We start from the raw sequence: 20,899 nt of genomic DNA on the forward strand, positions 1-20,899 counted from the left end.
TTTATTTAAAAATGTAAAAACCACATTTGGCTCTGAGTTTACAAAAATGGGTGAAAGTCTCATTTTGTCTGCCCTTATTCTAGAATACTATCCTCTCTTAAGTTCTTCAGACTAGTTTGGGGTCTGGTTTTACTTTGTAGCCTCTGGGTCCCACACAACCACATCAGCGTCAGCTCCAGGGATGATGCGACCCTTTCGGGGATACAGGTTGTGAAGCTTGGCTGCATTTGAACTAGTCACAGCCACAAAACGATTTTCGTCCATCTTTCCTCCTACCTGGAAAAAAAAAAGACATGTAGAAGACATACAATCACAGTGCCATGAGATTCCTTCATAAAACCATGCAGTCTCCATTATTTCCCTTTATTCCTTCCAGAGGCCTATTAGCTTGGCTGGAGAGAACATGGTCTTGATGAGATTTTGTCTTATTTTCATGAGCATCACCGAGTACAGCTAAGTCTATCCAGTCATTTACATTTTTTTTTAACCTCAGTGCTGCAAAGGACTGTGAAGTATAAATCCATTGTAATGAATATAAAAGCATGATAATATATATCCCTCCTAACTAAAAGAAAAGTAAAATCTATTGATGACAAACCACTAATAATGTCTATAATTATATGTATATTTTGTGTAGCTAATAGTACAGTTATCCCACTTTTTTTTTTTTTGGTAATTTCAACTTTCAATTCCCAATATTTCCTGAACATTTTCAGGGCACTAAGGTAGGTAGGGGGATAGCCTTATCATTCCTTCACATGTTACATTTTTAGTCAAAAACACAGATTTAAATATATCAAAAACTTGACTGATCATATGCCATTAAGACATAGATGTAGGTAATATTTATAATTATGTAAAATGGCAAAATTTCTGCTCCAAATCCTGTGAAATAGTTATAAAATTTGTATTATTCAAAGAATATCAATGAACATAGCTGCATGGATACAGAACATAAAAGTTAAAATTTATGCTAATTTGAATTTTACCTAAAGCTAATATGGCTAGTTATCATAAATTTAAATGAAATGTTTAATTAACTTCAATTTTTCTTGCCCTCTAAGAAATGAGAAAGATTTTTGATTTTTACATTAAAGATTTTTATCCTTTGTTTTGGCAGATATTTTTATCTTTGTTAACTTATACTTTACTTTCTTTGGTCAGCTTATAGTCTAAGTAACATATCACTGAATTTTGGCCCTCATATTCTAAGTGATATTTTTGTCTGTGGCAGATCAAAATTAAGTCCTATTTTCATCCATGAAACCTTTTCCAATGGAGAAAACTTCTTTGGCATGCCTTTGTGCTTCAACTTTCCCCTCTCCCACCAGATTCTTAATGACTGAAGGATGGGAAAGGATATAGATGTTTGTAATCATTTTTTATTATAGGATATAGATCAATACTTCTTCCCCTGACATTGTGCTCCAGATTACTGTTGTGGAGCAAAAGTGACTTGAACCTGAAGCAAAATGGTAGAATTCTTCTGATAAGAAGCTGTTGCAATAAGCTTATGGAGCTTTCCTAAAAACCTGCTTAGGCCACACATCCAGTACGAAAACAATGTGAGGCAGGAGATAAGAGAAATTTAGAAAAAAAAATCAGGGACACAGAAAACCTACCACGCCTCTCTCCCAGATGATACTCATCCGGTCTTGTACACCACTCACTCCATGAGGGATTTTAGTGAAATCCTCCTTGCCCATTGCCTTCTGTTTTGTGGTGAAGGGCCGATGGTCAGAAGCTACAATGTTCAGAGTGTCACTGAAGGGACAGAAAGACATAATGAGCACCAATTAGCTACTACTTATGGTTGGCCAAAATGCCAAAAAACATCTCATTTCCTGTCAAGAAATTAATCTGAAATGGTTAGAAATCTCAGAGCATCAATAACCAATTTTTAAAAAATAAGCTTAAGGACAGGGAGAAGTAATCTGTATGATGGAAAATTACATAATATAGAAAATACCCCCCTGGGGTACCATTGGCATAATGGAAGAGATATTGGAAAAGCCACAGAGTCTTTATAATCAACCTATCTTTCCTGCATAAAAAAAAAATTGGATTATATCGTTTTTCTCACAGGAATGATGATATAACTGGGGGGTATATTTCCAAACAACGACTGAGCAACAATCATAATACATATTTGACCAATAATAAAGTAAAGATATAGCAACTAATCTGCAAATTAATTTAAAATAACAAAAATTACTTTGCTAATCCAAAGGATCTCAATGAACATATCTATCTATATATACAACACACAAAAATTATAATTCTATCCTGTAAACATTTTTCTCTCTTTTAAAATACATTTTTTAAAAATAGTGAGGCACTATATAATAGCATAGTGTATAGGAGGGTTAATTTGGAATCAGAAAAACCTGGATTTAAGGCCTGCCTCTGATACATATTGGTTATAAGACTATGAACAAGCCAACAACAGGCAACTCTCTAGGACTATAAATTGTAGTGCAGTTATCAATTTGCATTGGTAGAGGAAATTTCCTCACTGGGAACTCTCTATACCAATAAATCACAGGTATAATTTAAGAAATCATTAGAAATATTTTACTTTTTAAAAAAATTTTTACACTGAAGCTTCCCCATGCCAATCCTGACATTCACAGTTTTACAAATTTAACCCAAAAATGGTAAACTATCATAAACTAATTCAAACATAAGTTCAATTTCCCTTATCTTAGAATTGAAAAGGGTTTTTCAGGTGGATTGGGGACAACTTGAATGACCCAGATTTCTTTAAAAAGCTGTATTCCTCAGTATTTTTTTCTTTTTACTTTTTAGTTAAGTTTCCCTGAAACAAGTGGGACATTCAAAATATTCCAGTGATATTAAAGCTACAGTCAAAGCACTATAGTTGATGTTCCAAAATGCATATTGATGATTGATGGTTGTTTTTCTTTTTCTTCTTTTTAAAGTTGAAAAGCAGTTTTTAGAAGAAAAGGTTGACTTGACATTTTTCCTTCCCCATCTCCTCAGTTTATTCAAAACTACAAAGTACAGTTATTCAGCATTGGACCAAAGCAATGCTAGTAGAAATGCATGTCATTGGAGTCTGTCTTTCTCAGTTTTCAGTACATAGGCCCTACTTGACACTTTCATGATAATGTGCCACAAGGACTTTATATTTCACCATAAAAAGCAATTAGCAGCTCATTGGTAGACTTCAAAAGATGCTTCAAAACAGCTCTCTGAGAATTTCTAAGACAGGGGCCTGAATGCACACAGCTGTTACCTTTATTGTTGCTTCTGTTATGAACACTGATAGAAAAGCTCAGAATGAATCATTAAAGATGGTAAGAAATGAAGTTTGCTTTTATTTATTTTTTTGAATTAGGCTTGTGATTTCACTGGTCACTCCTAGTGTGGAAACTCCATCTACCAAGGCAAATAGATGTTAGCTTGAAAACTTAAGAGATTTGCCAAGGATACTGGGGAAGGTGACTTGGCCAATGTCACACAGCAAATATGTGTTGGAAGTGGATTTTGAATTAAATTCTTCCTAACTCAGAACAGCTTTCTATTGACTATGTCACATTACCTTTCAAAATTAATTAGGGAGGGACAAATGTGGGTATCATGAATAAAAAACAGGCACTGCATGTACCAAAAGGGAGAGCAGGAGAAGAGAGAAGGTACTTGGGATCCAGTTTGAGTGGTCTCATTTTGTCCCTTCTTTATAAAAAGGAGTGGCAATAGATCAGAAATGGCATCCTTTGGCATTAGTCTATTGGCTTTCTACTTGGGACAAGCCTCCACTGATAAAGCTCATCTTGAATCTCTTGATACATAAAGAGTCCTAGGTTCCAGGGGGTTCAAAAGAACCGGCACTGGTCCCATAAGCTCCACTAAGAGTATTCATTAGTTCTAAAATCTTTGGCTTCTTTTCAACCAAGCTCTGCTTTGATTCTCAGTGCACCCCATAAGATTTTTTTTAAAAGGGAAAACTCATAGACTTCCTCTAGGTTTTAAAAAGTAAAGCAAAATTTGTTAGTGTTTTGTTTTGAGATGGTCTCTTCCTAGCTCGCTTAGTCTAGAAGTGCAGTCGTCATCAGTGGGCCTGATCCCACTACTGACTAGCACCCAAGCTTTGACCACCTCCATCACTGACCAGAGTCAGTCTGTCTTCCTTAGGCAGCCTCATGGCCTCGTGCTGCCTGGGGTTCACCATATTAGTGTCAGACTTAGTACAGACATCTGCTTGATATTAGTTTTACTGAAGTTCAGAACTCCTGAGAGCTCAAGAGACCCACCATCTTCAGACTCCCCTATAGCAGGGATTATGGGTTTATACCACCACAATCAATCGATATATTTAGATATTTTAGATAGAGTTTTTAGTGGTGAAAGAGTAAGAACGGTACTTAATTTATAATAAAGAGTCTGTATTTCTTTTAACCTTTTGTCTAACTGCTTACAAAAGGAGATGCTAATCAATGGATGTGCCATTTTCTCAGTTAACAACTGTTTTTGCTTAAAAGTAGAGAAAAGAGGAATATACATTCTATTCATTTTCTCTAACTTTTAAGGATAGCTGCATTTTTATCATTTATATTAAGGGGCTTATTAAAGGGAAAAGCAATTTGTAAGAGAAAGCAATTTAAAATGCTGAACTTTTCCTTATAAAAAAGAACATAAAACTCTGACAAATGGGGAACACTAAATATGTGTGTACAGATATGCATGTACATATGCGCACAATATATATTTTAGACCTTATACTCATGTATTCACATATATATGTGTATATCATATATGTACATGTATGTGTATGTGTGTACATCTATCTCCTTCAATTCCATTTTATGCTCAGTGAGAGACTAGGAACAGATTAGAGAATGGGTTATTGGAAAAGAAAAGGGAAAAGAGACAAAAAGAAAACAAAGCGACACAAAGAAACTCATTTGGAAGGGACGGCATCTTGCCCAACTGCAAATGAAGAATTTCCTTTACCATTTCCCCAACAAATGATCATATTATCTTTGTCTCATGAGAGCCAGTAATTAGGAGCTCATTAGGAGCGCACTACCTTCGGAGGTCTCCCACTCCACTTTTAGGCAGCTCTGGCTATTAGGGAGTTTTTTTCTCTAACATGAAAACTGCCTCTCTGAACTCTCTTAGCATTGTTTTAGTCCCACTTCATAGGGCTAAGAGATTTCACTTACTTGACTTCAGGCCTGTGGAAAGAAACTCTCTAATGTGAAAGTGACAATCGATGTTTAGAAAGAAGGGGACAGTAGTAGTAAGACAGATGGGACAGTGTCTCCAAGGCACATCTACCAGCTAAAACACATACCTGTAATGCAATTTCTTTGCCACTTACAACCAGCCTTCCAATATAATTATCACTCAGGGACAGACTGCAGCCCTTATAACATGTGCACAGGGTTAGTGACAGATGGATGGATGGATGGACAGAGAGAGGGATGGGTAGCAGGACAGAGATGAAGGGATAAGGAAAGGGATAAAGATAAGAGAGACACAAAAAAGGAGGAGAGAAAGAATACAAAAGTAGATGTGCTTAAGTATGTACTAAGTATTCCTTTGAATACAGGTTTCACACTTACTGATGTCCTCTAAAATTCTAATCAATCCTTAGTCCCAATTCGACAATTGGATTTTTTTTATTCTTAAACCTTCAGATACTTTTACCCTGGATAAGCTAGCTACTCAACAGATTAGTCTGAACTTATTTTGGGGGTTCTATATCTGATAGAGTCATCTTATGCCATGAGCTAGGAGTAATTAAACTGATATGCAGTGTGATCTGTGGAGGGTAGATTCTTCTTCCTTAGAACAGAGATTTCTGTTTTGTATCTATAGAATCTATAAATTCCCACCCCGACACACACACACACACACACACACACACACACACACACACACACAGAGTAATTCGTACTAGTCATGATGACGTGAAGACAGCAGAGAAATTCCTTACTTGGCTAGCAGACTCATGAGGTAGGTGGAAGTATTGGTGTCCAGCCTCAGAGGGGGCACTGTGACATAAGCAGCTGCATGGGACCAGTCCTGGTGGTAATAGTGTAAGCCTGTCAATGTGGCATGTGCAGTGGTGGTCTCTGCATAGACAACTTTACCTGAGAAAAAGATAAGAGCACATTATTGGGCTTTGTAAATCCATTTTTTAAAAAAGCAAACATTTCATTGAATCAAATTTTTGCTAACTATTCTTTGCCAAACTATTTTAGAGAATTCAGATGTATCCTTGCCTTTAATTATAGAAATAAAGTAAAAAAAAAAAACACTTTACTAAGAAATGGAAGGATTCCATATACATGCTGCTATAAATTTCCTGCATTTAATATTCAAGGCATAAATGATGATAGGTCTGAACTTGCATTTCATAGGTCTATAATATAAATAAAGCATTGAGGGCTTTATGTGGATTAGATGCTTTCATATGGAAAATAAAGAGTATATTAAAGTGTTTGGTCCAGGAATCCAGTCTGGGATTATCTTGTCATATGGCAAGGCCTTTGTAATCCAAGGATATTCCCTATTTTGCCTGATTCAAATTCTATCATATTCTGCAACATGTGGAATGAACAAAATGGGGTTTAGCAATTAACCAAATCAAGAAATAAATTAAAACTGCAAAATCATTAAAGTTGATTCAATTCAATTAAGCTTTCAGTTTTTAGAAGTATTTGAAGATGAGAGCTCATCATTTTGAAACAGCTCGTATTTCTTTTATCAGTATGATTAAAGGAAAAAAAGAGTGGTGATAGTAACAATGTTACATATAAATTACATATAAATGTAAACATATAAATTATACAATAATATAATTTTTATAACTTAAGCTTACGTTCAGGAAACATTTTTATTTGTCTTATTATATTGTTAATGGTTTCTTCTCCTGGTTTGGCTTGTCTCCAATAAATTGGCAAAACAGTGGTCAGTTCAGCAGGGCATAGTGTAGTGTGGATGGATTACTATATGCTTCCAGTCAGGAAGGCCTCATTCAAATCTTCATTCAGATACTTATCTGTGTAACACTGGCAAATCATATTATTTCTGTCTCAGTTTTCTCAGTTGTAAAATGAGGATAATTATAGTACCTATCTCTCAAGGTTGTTGTGAGAATCAAATGAGATAATATTTGTAAAGTATTCTGTAAGTTTAAAAGTGCCATATAACTGCCTGCTATTATTGTGGTTCCATTTATAATCAACAAACATTTAAAAGAAAATTTAGTTAGCAAAATTTTTATTACATGAATTAATGATACTTTAAAATTTTTTAGGACTAACACAATAATTTTATGACCATACCAAGTTATACTGGAAACACAGTTCCTAATGCCTATAACATATAATTATGTAGAAGCCACTTAACCTACTTGGGCCTCAGTTTCTTCACTTAAATGTGAGGAGATTATGAACAAAATGGCCTTTGAAGTCCTTTCTAGTACTATGATCTGAAGACAGGGAGAGAAGGAGAGAGAAAGGTAGAAAAGGAAGGAAAACCAAGGAAAGACTGAAAGAAAGAAGGAAGGATGGAAGGAAAAAGGGGAGCAAGGAAGGAAAAAAGTAATGAAGGAGGGGAAGAAGAAAAAATGATAAAAAGAAGTTAAGGAGGAAAAAAAGTTAAAGAAAAAGGAAAAAAAAGCACCATCCTGACAACACTAGCTAAAAGTAGTAGTTCAAATAATCTTCCTTTTACAGATACATAGTAGAAATGAATGACTTATTGGTGTCCAAAAAGCAAGTAAAAGAATCTAGACTTAAAGCCAGCTCTCCTCAGTCCAATATTCTTTTCAGTGAACTATATTGCTTCTCTAGGATGTATTAAGGGTTTAAACAAATACTACCATAGCTCACAGGAGGGAGAGGACAATGCTAGCTAGCTAGGAAAAGGTTGAGAGACACTGTGGTGGTAGAATCAATTGGATTTGGCAAATAATTGGATGTAGAGGAGAGGAAAGGAAAAGAATTGAGAATGGATGACTTAAGAATTAGAAGATGCTCTTACCTTTGACATAAATAGACAAGCTTGGAGAAGGATAGCAATGGAAGCTGGCAATAACAGTACAGATAATCAAATGGTGATTAAGTTCATAATCTTGGATTCATTCAGCGTCATTGTTGAAACTGAACATCTTTGGTAATAAGCAAAAAAGACTACCTTTTACTCCTGTTTTCAGCTCAAAAACACTTCACTTTGGGTGCAAGTAAGCTTGATGATCTAGGAAGTATCTAATGAGAAGCTGAATGTTTATTTTAGCCTTGAAGTCTGGACTTTTTTCTATACTTGGATTAATTAGCTAGTTAATAATGTGAATGAAGAGAAAATAGGAAACTGAACAAAATGCTGGATAAGAATGACAAATCTTAACTCTGGAAAACAGAGGACGAATTGAACCCCCTTCTCCCCCAATGCCTTGTGTCTAGTAGGCATTCAAAAATACATTATTTGGGGAAGTAATAAACTTTTTATTGTTTTGTTTCCCCAAATAGCTGCTGGAAGCCTCTTTCTAACATATCCCCTCACCCTACCTCATTTATAGCATTGTTTCTGGTGGGAGGGGTGTTCAAAGTCACAAATGAACTTTGAGGAACTTGGTTTTGGGTCAGATGGGAAGAAATAAAATTCATTTTCAAATTAGAATTTGCCTAAATTCTCTGATCTAGTTAGTTATACTATTTTTACTAAAAGATAAGTCTGCTCACTCAGCCATGATAATGTTCTTAAGACTTATTTGCCCTAAGAGTAGCAAAAATTCCCTCATAATTTGTGTATAAAATAGAAGGGATTCTTTATCTGAACATAAAGGGGATTATTAATGTTATTATAATTTGTAACTGCTCTCAGAACATGCATATCCAAATAAATTATGCTTTCTAAGACAACAGTTCAGGTCCTGCCACTTACAAGTACTGTCTGTATGACTCTAAGTAACCCTTAGAGGCAGACAGATGGTTCAGTGGATAGAGCACTGTGCCTGGAGACAAGAATACTAGAATTCAAATCTGGCCTCAGATACTTCCAAGCTGTGTGACCCTGGAAAAATCACTTCATCCTGATTACCTCAGTTTCCTAATCTGTAAAATGAGCTAGAGAAGGAAATAGCAAAATGTTCCAATATTTCTGCTAAGAAAATTCCAAAGAGGTGGCAAAGAGTCATAAACAACTGAAGAACATTAGCCGTGAATCACTCTGATTCTAGAACCATGATAGTTGTAGGGGAAAGAGGGCTGAACTGTCAGGAAGACCTAAGTTCCAATTCTACTTTTGACATTTATTAGCTACAGAACCTCGGGGGAGTTGTTTAACTTCTGTGTACCTCAAAACTTCAGATTTTGCTTCAGTGTAAAAAGCATTCCAATTTTACTTGTTGCTTTTCTGATCTTAGACAACTCACTGAAATTCTTAAAGCCTCATTTTCTTCATCTGTCAAAGGAAGGGACTGGAATGGATGGGCAATGGGCTTCCAGCTTTAGAATGATGATTTTATGAGCCTGTGAGTCACAGGTAAAATTGGTGGAAGGAGATAGATCTCATACTGGTGAAATTACAGATTCTTTATGTATGAGTATACAATTCTTTAAACACATGGAAATTGGGAATGCTAGCCCCAATTGACCGAATCCAGGACAATGTAAGATGACTGGAAGAAAAGGGTCATTAGAAAAACAGGAGAGGAGAGCTCAACGTGCTATGAAATAGCTAGCAGATCCAAGTTGGCCCCTGTGAAGTAAAAGTTAAAGAAGCCAGCCAACCTTGATTCCAAACATTTTTTAAATCCTATGACCTAAGCATGTTTCATCAGCCTTACCTTCCATCCCTGCCTTCAGACTTACCTTGCATCTTAGCAGCAGCAATGACATCTCCGGCAGAGATACTGGAAACGTTGACCAGGTAAACTGGACAATGAGTCTAAACACAAGAGAAACAGTTCTCACACAATAAATCTTTCAATCAACCAGGCATAGGAGGTAGGTAGCATTTTCATGGGCAAAATAATGTTGATAAAGTAACTTTACTGCCAAAAGGACTGTGGGGATATCCAATCTCCTTTCTCCCCATAGTGGTCATGGCAGACCCAATAATTTTGTGCCCTGCCCATACAGTTGAGATAGAAAGAACTCAAATTATGGTTGAATCATTTGTCTATAAACAAGGAGGCTGATAACCACCAATCAAGCCTACTTAAACTCCATTCTCTGTTCCATGCCATAGAGCTCATTCTGTGTGGGAAAGACTGACTTTCTATTGTCATTGTTAAGTATTTAAGTTGTCCATTTTCTATCCTTGTCAGAAATGGACTTTAAGAAAATTAATATGAAAAAATAGACATAATTTATCATAAAAGAGTATCTGAATGTGACTTAAAATTTACTAATAAAGCTTTGTGATTAAACACAGTGGATAACATATAGAACATTAGAAACTATAAAGGAGAATCTCTTACAGATGACATTTTAATTAGGCAAAATACATCCTAAATCAAACTCCAACACACAAGGTTTGGCCCAAATAAGCCTGCTTTTGGATTTGGATTCTAGGAACAGCTCTGCCACTAACTAGCTCTTAGAGTTGGTGCTAGGACCACAGAGGTAATTTAGTCTCCTATTCTCCTCATATTACAAAAGATGAAATTAAGGTCTGCAAAGTCACATAGTTAAAAATTAGAAGGACCAAGTGAACCCCAGGTACTATGACCCTGGATCCAGAACTTTTTTCTACTTTACCAAACTGTTCTATTACCTTGGACAAATCAACTTTCGTCAGTTTTCTTATCTGTAAAATTAAGGGTCTTCTCTTGGCTTTCCAGAGGTTCCTTTCAACAAGGAATAAGTTATCATTGGGAGGAACCTCATGATTAAAACTATAGTTATTAAAAGAGGAAAAAACTAAGTGGACAGATAGCTTGGCTCTTCAAAATACTGCTTTTATTGATGCAGCCTTTATTTTCCAGTCCACACAACAAACATGAAGTTCCAACATATCCACGGTACCAGGGACATAAAAGCTACAGACTCCATTCTCAAGCAGCTTACATCCTTATAATAGGGATAAAAGCAGTGTGGTCTAATGCTGGATCCGGAATCTGAGGAGTTTGCTTCTAAATCCTGCCTCTGCCACTTACTACCTGTATGATCTTGGCAAGTCACTTAACTAAACTTCCTTATCTGTAAATGAGGGGGTTGGACTAGATGACCCTCAATGATCTCTAAAGACACTTCTATCTCTCTATCTGTTCAATTTTCATTCTATAAATGCAATTAATTCCAAAGGAGAGGTCCAAAGAGTTATGGAAAATTTTATGGAGGAATTATAACTTTCAGTTGGGGAGTAAGTAAAGTAAAAGTGGAATGAGTTTTAAAAAGAGGGATTCTAGTAATAGGAAGAGTCAGGGATCATGAAAATTGCCTGTACCAGAAAGGAATCTCCAAGCTTGGAATTCTTTCCCCTATGCTTTCTATTGTCCCTCTCCTTCTCTTTACCACCTTTAACCAGCTCCTTATAATGGAAGTACTGACTGGGAGCTATTTAAACTTTTAGTAGTAGACTATAGAAGGGGGCTGTATTTGAAGAGAAGTGGCAGCAGAGGGACACAAAACAAAGTATCTGAGAACAATGAAGAATAAATTATAAAAGGCAGCTCTTATAACTTCTGCAAGCTGAGGTGGTTGGATTCTGATCCCAAGAGGGAGGAGGAAATGCAGCTTACCCTGTTAGCAATTGTGATTACACGGTGGGTCGCTTCAGCTTCCAACTGTTTAGAGAAACAGAACACAAGAAGGAAACAAGATTCATTACTGCTCAAAGCTAGCATTTTTTGAAAGTAAAGCATTGTGTTAGATATAGTGTCATGTAGTGCTGTAGGTCTGCCTGTGCCATATATATTTACAGAGATCATCCCTTTTATAGTTCCATATGTTGTCTGGGATCCCTTGCATATATGTACAAAGACAGAGCTTTGGACATTGAGTCAGGAGATATGGGCTTGATTTCTTCCAATACTTACTAGCCATATGATTTTTCAATAATAGCTCAAAGGGAGGAGAGAAAGGCTCATATTTTTCATTCTTTCTTCCTTCTTAAAATTCAGTTTTGCCCAGACTATCCCCTAGTCCATGGCAATGGTTTCTTAATGAAGGGACAACCCAAAGCTGTTCCACTTTCCTCTGAGTCAGAGCTGTCCTTAGAATACAGTGACTGAGACTTTACTCCAAGGCACCAAAATTAAAGAGAGCAAAAATGTAACGCAGACTTTAGAAACAACAGAGTTTAGCACCTAGCTCAGTAGTATTCATCTATGAGCTACTATAATAATCATTAGTTCTAACTTCCAGGTCAAATGTCTCAGTCACTACTTGCATTATTTTTACATTATGATATATAAAGTTGATTGAGGGAACGTGAGCCCAAATTATTTGGCTAAGCACTAAAATTCCTAGTTATGGCACTGCTCAGAAAATTTCAGGAAAGCTATAGGGTGTACTTGTCCTAAATTATCATTTAGGACACTAAGCTACTTTGAGAATATAAAAAGGTGATCTCTGTGAAGCAGTCAATTGGTATTTTCTCTCCCATAAAGAGGAAAATACGTAAAATCTAATTCATATTTGTAGGTGTCTTTTAACCCCCATAACAGCCTAAATCCCTGTGTGAAGGCTGATAGGAAAAAAAGGCACAACAAACTTTTCTTACCTCCTCTGGACGACTGATCTCTATTCCTTCAGGACCTGTAATGCCCAAATCTAATGCCTCTCTGGCACCCTAAATAATAGTAAAGAAAAAGTTGGAAATTGTTTCTAAGATAAATATGAGAAGAAAATAATGAACCTCAGCTGGCAGAACTATACAAAAAGTCAGCACTTTTCCTTTTTTTCATCATTATTTTTTCTTTAAAAAGAAAAAAAAAGCACCTTAAGGCTTAGGTTTGGGCTCTTGCAATAAGGTTGTTCAATTCACATTTTTAAATGATTGAACATGTCTTTTATTTTTCTAAATGTATTCTAAGTAATCAGGCGAAATAATAAATCAGTGTTTGGAGATTTCATCAATATGAATCTTCCTTTCTACTTTGATACAACCTCTCTCAAGATTGATACATGATCTTGGAGAATGATTATCACTGAAAAATTAAACATCCTGTGACCAATCCAGTGTACACAGTCTTTCTGAACCTAGAGCAAGGCTGGTTATGGAACAAGAACATTATGTAGTCCACACTAGACTTATATTTGAAGTCTTTTCAATTGACTAGGACCTATACTAGAGCTTGGAGGTATAGCCCAGAGTGAATACAGTGTCATTTTAAGGATACAATGAGGTACTGGGGGTAGGACTTTAGACTAAGAAAAAATAAATAAGGGGAGTTAAATATCACACAGTGATTTAAACAGGTATCACAGGAGATAATTAAGAATTAGAAGAGAGGTTCTTTATCCTTGAAGAGCTTACAACCTAGTTGGCGGCACCTAGACCCAGAAAACTCTTCATTCAGATGCCTCGCTGATGAGTCCAACCACCAGATCTACCTTCACTGCCCACTCCTTTCTGAATTTTGTCTCTATACTTGCCTCGGCCACAAGCTCTCCATTTTCAGCATGGACTCGGGCTATCGCACCAATATCCTTGCAAGCACAGAACACTTGATATAATTCACTATCTCGAAGCATATATAAGTCTTTGTAGGTCATAAACATCTGGAATGAGTTGACACCTTTCTCTCTCACCAAAGTCTCCATTTCTGCTTTCACCTGATGGAAGGAAAGGATCAACATTACATATTCAAGAATTTGAAGGATGGGGCCCTAGATGACCTGTAGTATGAGCCAACTATGTGAATTTTGAGAAGTCCCTTAAGGTGCCTGAGACACAGAGAAGTTATCGGAAATAGGGAAATGATTATCAAGCTGCTGTAGGAGAACTCTGAAAACTGTCAAGTATTATTGTCCTCTTCATCCTCATTATTACTGATATCAATTATTAATACTATTAGGGGATGGGGACTTCTCTAATTAAGAGTCTTGACACAGAGGAAGATACACTGGAAGCCTAGCTGAGTCACACACCCAGCTGAGATGCTAAGCCCAGACTGGAGATTTGTGAAGATTACAACCATGAGCACTTGGTTCTGGAGTTGTGAGCTCAGCCACTGGTAACCCCTATATGTGTGCCTTAGTATTGTCATACTTAAAATACATGCCATGATTCCAAAGCACAATGTATGTATCTGTGGCAGAGTATGCCCCAGATTTATGTGAGAGAATAATGCTACTATTCTTACTACATTATCTCAGTCAGTGCTTTGCTAAGGGCTAATTGTGTTTGCTGGCTGACTGCTAATGGGGAAACCCTCCAGCAGGAGTTCATACAAGTTAGATTAGGTCCCAATCTGTGACTTTAAGGGTATTTGGGAAAAGTATACCAGAGGAGGTGCTACATTAATAACTTTCAGACCTTGTTACAGTCCATATCCAAATTCATATCCATAAGTTGTCTCAAGAATATAAAATATATCAAGAGTGTATGATGTAATGGAAAACCATCCTGTGGGAATTTAGACCAATTTTAGGGAAAAAGCTGTCTCCTTTTCCCTTTTCTTTCTCCCATAACCACTTCTGAGAGCTAATTTTTCTTTTGTTTTGTGTAGATGGCTTCTAAGATCGGGTATACAAAGATATTAAATACCCCGGAGAGCAACAGGCTAAAATGTTGATGGAAATATACACCAGGAGACAGCCATAATCTAATTAGAGAGACTGTTACCTTTGGAGACCACCAGGTGATTCCCATGTGAAGTGAGTAGTCACAGCACACTTTGGGATCAGCCAAGTTCCTGCACTTCTCATAGGCATCCAGGAGGGATGTTTCTTTGTCAGGTAGAACATGGCCTATGATCATAGTTGTTCCTCCTACCAGTGCAGCCTGTGGGAAGAAAGAAAAGAGATGAGAAGTTTTAGTCATGCCCTCATTGCACAATAACAAAGTGGAGGTAACATTCATATTAGCAGAGTAAAAATTCGGTCTATGTAAGCAGCTTCCTGTTCAAAAGGAGGCCTTTTAAAATTTAATTTAATTTAATTTATTGCTGAGGCAATTAGGGTTAAGTGACTTGCCCAGGGTCACACAGCCAGGAAGTGTTAAGTGCCTGAGACGAGATTTAAACTCAGGTCTCCTCCTGACTCCAGGGCTGGTGATCTATCCACTGCACCATCTAGCTATCCCGTTTTGTTTTGTTTTTGCAGCGAGGCTATGTAGTACAATGGAAAGAATATTACTGGATATAGAAATAAAAGTCTTATTTGGATATGGTGAAGCAAAAAAAAAATTGTCTCCATATTATACTGACCATGTCTGTTTCTAGTTATTTTAAATTTCATTTCAATTTGATAGAACAAGTAGTATTTCAGTTGAATAGTCTATTTTAAGAATAGACTCAATTAATAAAAATACAAAGTTGAAAAAAAGAACCCTACTTTTCTTAGAGACTGAAGTAAAATATGTAAGGAAGGAATGTCTAAAAGGGAAAAGTTTTAAAATAAATTCACTTTTATTTCTATATCCAGTAATATTCTTTTCATCAAAGCTTCATGGGATTCTTGACTTCCTTCAAGGTGAAACTAAGCATCACCTCTTACCTAAAAAGCCTTTCTTGACCATCACAGTTGTCTACACTGCCTTGTGTTTATTTTGTATTTGTTCTCTGTATTCTGACATACGGATAAACTGTCTCCTGGAGAGGACGTAAGATCACTGAGGGCTGGAATTGTTTTAATTTTTAAAAATCATCTTATCCCAGTGCTTATCAGTGTGTTTGGCACAAACATAATAAGGGTTTAGTTGCTTGACTGGCTTTGTTGCTATAATTATGTGATCTTGGCCTTTTCATTTAACTTTTCTTAGCCTTACCATCTCTCTCATCTATGAAATTAATTCTTTATGTCTAATGATGTCCAAGGTGCCTTATAGCTCTAATATTCTAGAAATCAGTATATGCTCTAATTTCTTTTAAAAATAATTTGATGACAATTTGGCAACCGAAAATAAACAAGACAGAGTGAATATATGTTTACATGCAAGACTAGACATATTTATTTATAAACATTTAAAACTCAGACATATTCCCTGGTATCAAGAAGCTAAGAAAAAAGTCAAGAAAAGTAGGTGGATTTTGGATAAATTGAGGGAGACTCTATACGTCTTCAGAATCACAAGGAATAAAAAATCTCATCTTAGAAGGTTTGGACCCTCAATTCACAGCCTAGCAGAGTCTCTCAAAATTCTTCATTCTAATAAGTAGATACCAGTGTTCCAATAATAAGGGGTTGAGGTAGGAATACAAAGAAAAACTTGCCATTTCAAGATCTTAATAAATGTGTTATGGAGAAAACTAAGTCATAAAATCACCTGTAATCTCATAATCTTAGAACTGGAAGAAATCTTTGAGCTCCTTTAGTTCAAGCCCCTGATTTTACAGGCCCAGAAATGTTAAATGATACACTTAAAGTTATATTCAATAAGCATTTATTAAGAACCTACCATGATGATGTCATGACACAGGATTTTTCCAATACATCATGATCTCTCACTTGTACTCGGATCATTTGCAATCCTGAAGAAGGCTGGCTCTATCTGTGGACTGTCACAAGGCTGGCTAACAATGTGGCATGGCCCCAGAAGTAACTGAATCTATTAAAACCCAAGAGGAAATTTGCATTCCCGTGCTGTCAAGACCCAGAGAAGGATTTTTTTTTAGGTCAAAAATGATTTCATTTTCGTCTTTCTATCCCTAGCACTTAGCACAATGCCTGGGACATAATATTATTATGGGACATAATAAAATTATTATTATTATTGTTTTTATTATTTTCGCTTTTTATTTACAAGATATATGCATGGGTAATTTTTCAGCATTGACAGTTGCAAATCCTTTTGTTCCAACTTTTTCTCTCCTTCCCTCTACCCCCTCCCCCAGATGGCAGGTTGACCAATACACGTTAAATATGTTAAAGTATAAGTTAAATACAATATATGTAGACATGTCCATACAGTTATTTTGCTGTACAATTAGCCTGTGAAGGAAATAAAAAATGCAGGGGGACAAAAATGGAGGGATTGGGAATTCTATGTAGTGGTTCATAGTCATCTCCCAGAGTTCTTTCACTGGGTGTAGCTGGTTCAGTTCATTACTGCTCTATTGGAACTGATTTGGTTCATCTCATTGCTGAAGATGGCCCCATCTGTCAGAATTGATCATCATATAGTATTGTTGTTGAAGTATATAATGATCTCTTGGTCCTGCTCATTTCACTCAGCATCAGTTCATGTTAAGTCAGAGAAGGATTTTTCTTAACTGAGGCAGCAAGATAGAGCAGAAGATGGGTAGATGAAGTCAGGGAGACCCAGACTTGAATACAGCCTCAAACATCTGCTGGACAGATCACTTTACTTTTTTCAGCCCGAGTTTCTTTATCAGCATGAGGGAGCTGAATTCTATAGCCCAAGGGTCCCTTTTCTAACCCTAAACCTAAAATTCTAGAACATTATGATCTTGTCCTTGCCCTTCTGGGCATCTTAAGCTATCCTACATCTCTTAGGAAGGATTGGGTCACCCTCATTTTTCCTTGGTACTTTACCATCCTCCTCTTTCTTTACCTGATCTGCACAGGTAGCATTCTATCATAGCATGTCCTTTTCCCATTGAATGGTAGAGAGAGAGAGAGGTTCTGAAAGGATTATTTTATTTGGAACATTTTTAAATTAAAAGAATTCTTTTTTTTGGCTGTCATATCACTGCTAGGTCAGAAAAGGACTCTCAGAAATAACTGGAATGTCACCTGCTTTTATATGGCACCTGTCTTAGAAAGCAATCTTCCTTGTGCTAAAGGGGATTTTGCCTTTGATTGAAGAATTACTTTGAAGCATTATAGGCAGTCAGAGTAGTCAGGTATGAAATAGATCTATATTTGCTCCAGCTCTGCTGCTGACCTTGGCAGAGCCTCCAAATCTCTATCTAGAAGAGTACTTCTCAGTTCTAGGTCAGTTTTAATTATTTCAAGAGGAGTTATGAAATTCTATTTTAAAATTCATAGAATATTGCAATTGGAAGGGATATATAAAGGTCCACCTCCTACCTGATGCAAGAGCCTTTCCTACATATTCCTAACAGATAATTTGTCAGTTCCTTATTGAATGCTTTCCAGTGACAGACTATTTTGAGATCTCACCTTTTCCAGTGATGGACAGCTCTAATGGTTATTAAGTTCTTCCTTACACTGCACTGAAATTTATCTCTGTTACTTTCATCCAATGGTCTTCAATATGGCATATGGCAAATGTGTGTGTATGTATGTATGTATGTATGTGTATATATATATATATATATATATATATAATTATTAGGATAATAAGATCATGAATTTAGAAATGGAAGAGACCTTAGGGGTTTTATTTAGTCTAATCCCATCATTGTATGGAATATTTTAAGGTTTACAAAATGCTTGCCACTTGATCCTCACAACAATACTGTAAGATGGATATTATTATCCCTATTTTACAGATAAGCAAGCTGAAAGCCCAGACAGGCTAAGGCACTTGCCCAGAGTCACACAGTAAATCAAATGTCTGTAGGAGGAGTCAAAGTCAGATGCTCCTGACTCTAAGACCACTGTTCCTTATCCTTCTTTCATACTGCTTCCTCTTTCTGGATGAGGAAACTGAGAACAATAGAAGTTAATGAAAGTGGTCAAGTAACTGAGTTTTCTGAGCCTAAATGTAGAATTTTACATTTATCTCAAGATGAGTAGATTGCTCTTAATGATGGTAGTTGAAGATAGCAAGAGTTCACTTTTTTTTTTTAGAGTGTTTTATAGTTGAGGGCTTTTGTAACCCCATCAGACAGGCAATATAAGTATTATTAATCCTGTTCTACAGATGAGAAGACAGGCTCAGAAAGTGGTTTGCCCAAACTCACACAGCTAGTAAGTGGCAGAAGACTAGTATTCTTTCCAGTTTACATGAAGCTGCCTAAAAATTCTTTCAATGTCAATGCAGGTAATTAAAATGATAGAATTTAATAATTCATGCTTAATTAAATATCAGTTGTTCTAAAATACTTTTTTCACATTGTTGAGTCAAGAATAACCCATGGATAGCCAGGTGCCCAGCACATATGTTGAAAAACAACCTGGAAACCTTCCAGGACATGGATTAATCCTGCAAGGTGAATTTATGGGGAGATAGATGAGAACTATGCAGAAAAGGCAAGCACAGGATAGTATGTGGTTTACATCACTGGAAGGAATGCCCCCATCTGATGAAGTCCCACACGCATTGCAGTATTTGAGTATAAGATACCCAACACAAAATTCAAAGTTGTTTGGTCTATAAAACCTCATAGATTATAGCACCACTGCCACCCAGTGGTAGTTTGGGGGCAATTGAAGAGATGGAATCATTAATAAGTGTCTAGCATTTATTAAGCACCTATGCACAATTAATACATAAACACAAGGAAAACAGTCCCTCCCCCTTAAGGAGCTAACATTCTATAGAGAGAAATAAATGTACATACACATGTGTATACAAAATAGATAAAAAGTTTTTTTGGGGTGATAAACACTAGAAGTTGAGGAGTAGGGAAGGGAGAATCTATTTATGGAGATGGTGGCATTTATTAAGCACTTACTGTTTACTACAAATTTGTTAAGCATTATGGATACAAAGGACAAGCGAAGAGAATCAGTAACAATAATAATTCCTCACATTTATATAGCATTTGAAGGTTTAAAAAGTCCTGTATAGAAACATCAACTTAGTCAATAGAAAATTACTGAAGTTAATATTGAGAATACTTCACAACTTTCAATCAATCAATATTTATTAAACATATACTATTATTCCAGGCACCATGCTATGTTCAGTTTATCAATTAAGCAATTTGTTGATCTACTGAATAGCATTTAGAGCCAGATATAAAGACAAGGATAAAATGATGGAAACTTACAGGCGTGTCTTCTCCAAGGCATGACCTTGAGACACAGAATACCTCCTTCAAGAGAAGAAATTTTGGGGAGGGGGCATTTCAAATCTGTGTAGTTCTGTCTGTGTTTTAAAATTTCTGGGAAGCATTTTATCAGGATAAGAGCTGAAGGAACTAAATATGCTTTCAAAAGGAAGGACATTCTGATTGGCAGTGACTAACCATGATTGCTACTCCTGGGGCTTTTGAACATGAGGTGCCTATGAGATTAGTCCAGAGAGAAATAGAAGATGCATTTTCCTTTTCATCGCAAAAATTGCTAAGAATTTTTTTAAAAAATTACTGTGGAGCTGGCATAAAGAATGCTCACAAAGTAAAAGAACTCAAATACCACCTGCCCCCATCATGTAAGCCTTCTTTAAATATTCCATCTTGTCCCTCCTTTCATCTCTGGACTCTTCCTTTTGGAGATCTCCATGCCATCTCAGTGTGGAAGAACCCCAAATCTGTATCTCTAGTCCTGACAAATATGTCTTTTAACCTCTTGACCCACATTTCTAATTGCTTAGCAAAATACCTGGATGATTCTTCAGTCAATTTAGATCAAAACCTTAATGCCATCTTTGATGCTTTCCTTACTTTTACCTGCTCTAAGAAGTTGCTAAGTCCTGTCAATTTTCTTTGGGAAATTTTACTTATCCATTTAATCCTTTCCCATTGCTACCACCTCAAGCCAGGCCCTCACTTACTCCTTGGATCACTGAAATACTTTCTGTGGTATGAACAACATATATCCCATGAAGTCTAGAGCTAGGTTTTTGAAACTCTATTTGAGACTTAGTTGGTCCTAGAGACTAAGGCTCAAACCATTGATGTAGCTTCTTCGGGATCAATTGCAAAGGTACTTAGGGC

At 36.3% G+C, this 20,899-nt stretch overlaps 1 protein-coding gene across 2 annotated transcripts in view; it reads right to left on the bottom strand.

Annotated features, from left to right (window-relative positions):
* The window catches only part of DPYSL5 (dihydropyrimidinase like 5), a 103,527-nt gene that overhangs the window by 14,268 nt on the left and 68,360 nt on the right, over window positions 1-20,899 (bottom strand). For both annotated transcript variants that reach the window (XM_031951407.1, XM_031951406.1), the window contains exons 3-10: window positions 14,773-14,931; window positions 13,581-13,760; window positions 12,706-12,774; window positions 11,723-11,767; window positions 9,849-9,924; window positions 5,966-6,122; window positions 1,623-1,764; window positions 134-276 (exon numbers count right to left, since the gene is read on the bottom strand). In XM_031951407.1, the coding sequence (XP_031807267.1) occupies window positions 134-276; window positions 1,623-1,764; window positions 5,966-6,122; window positions 9,849-9,924; window positions 11,723-11,767; window positions 12,706-12,774; window positions 13,581-13,760; window positions 14,773-14,931 (971 nt within the window). The remainder of the gene's footprint in view (window positions 1-133; window positions 277-1,622; window positions 1,765-5,965; window positions 6,123-9,848; window positions 9,925-11,722; window positions 11,768-12,705; window positions 12,775-13,580; window positions 13,761-14,772; window positions 14,932-20,899) is intronic.

This window comes from Sarcophilus harrisii, chromosome 2 (genome assembly GCF_902635505.1).
Source record: "Sarcophilus harrisii chromosome 2, mSarHar1.11, whole genome shotgun sequence".
Classification (NCBI taxonomy): Eukaryota; Metazoa; Chordata; class Mammalia; order Dasyuromorphia; family Dasyuridae; genus Sarcophilus; species Sarcophilus harrisii.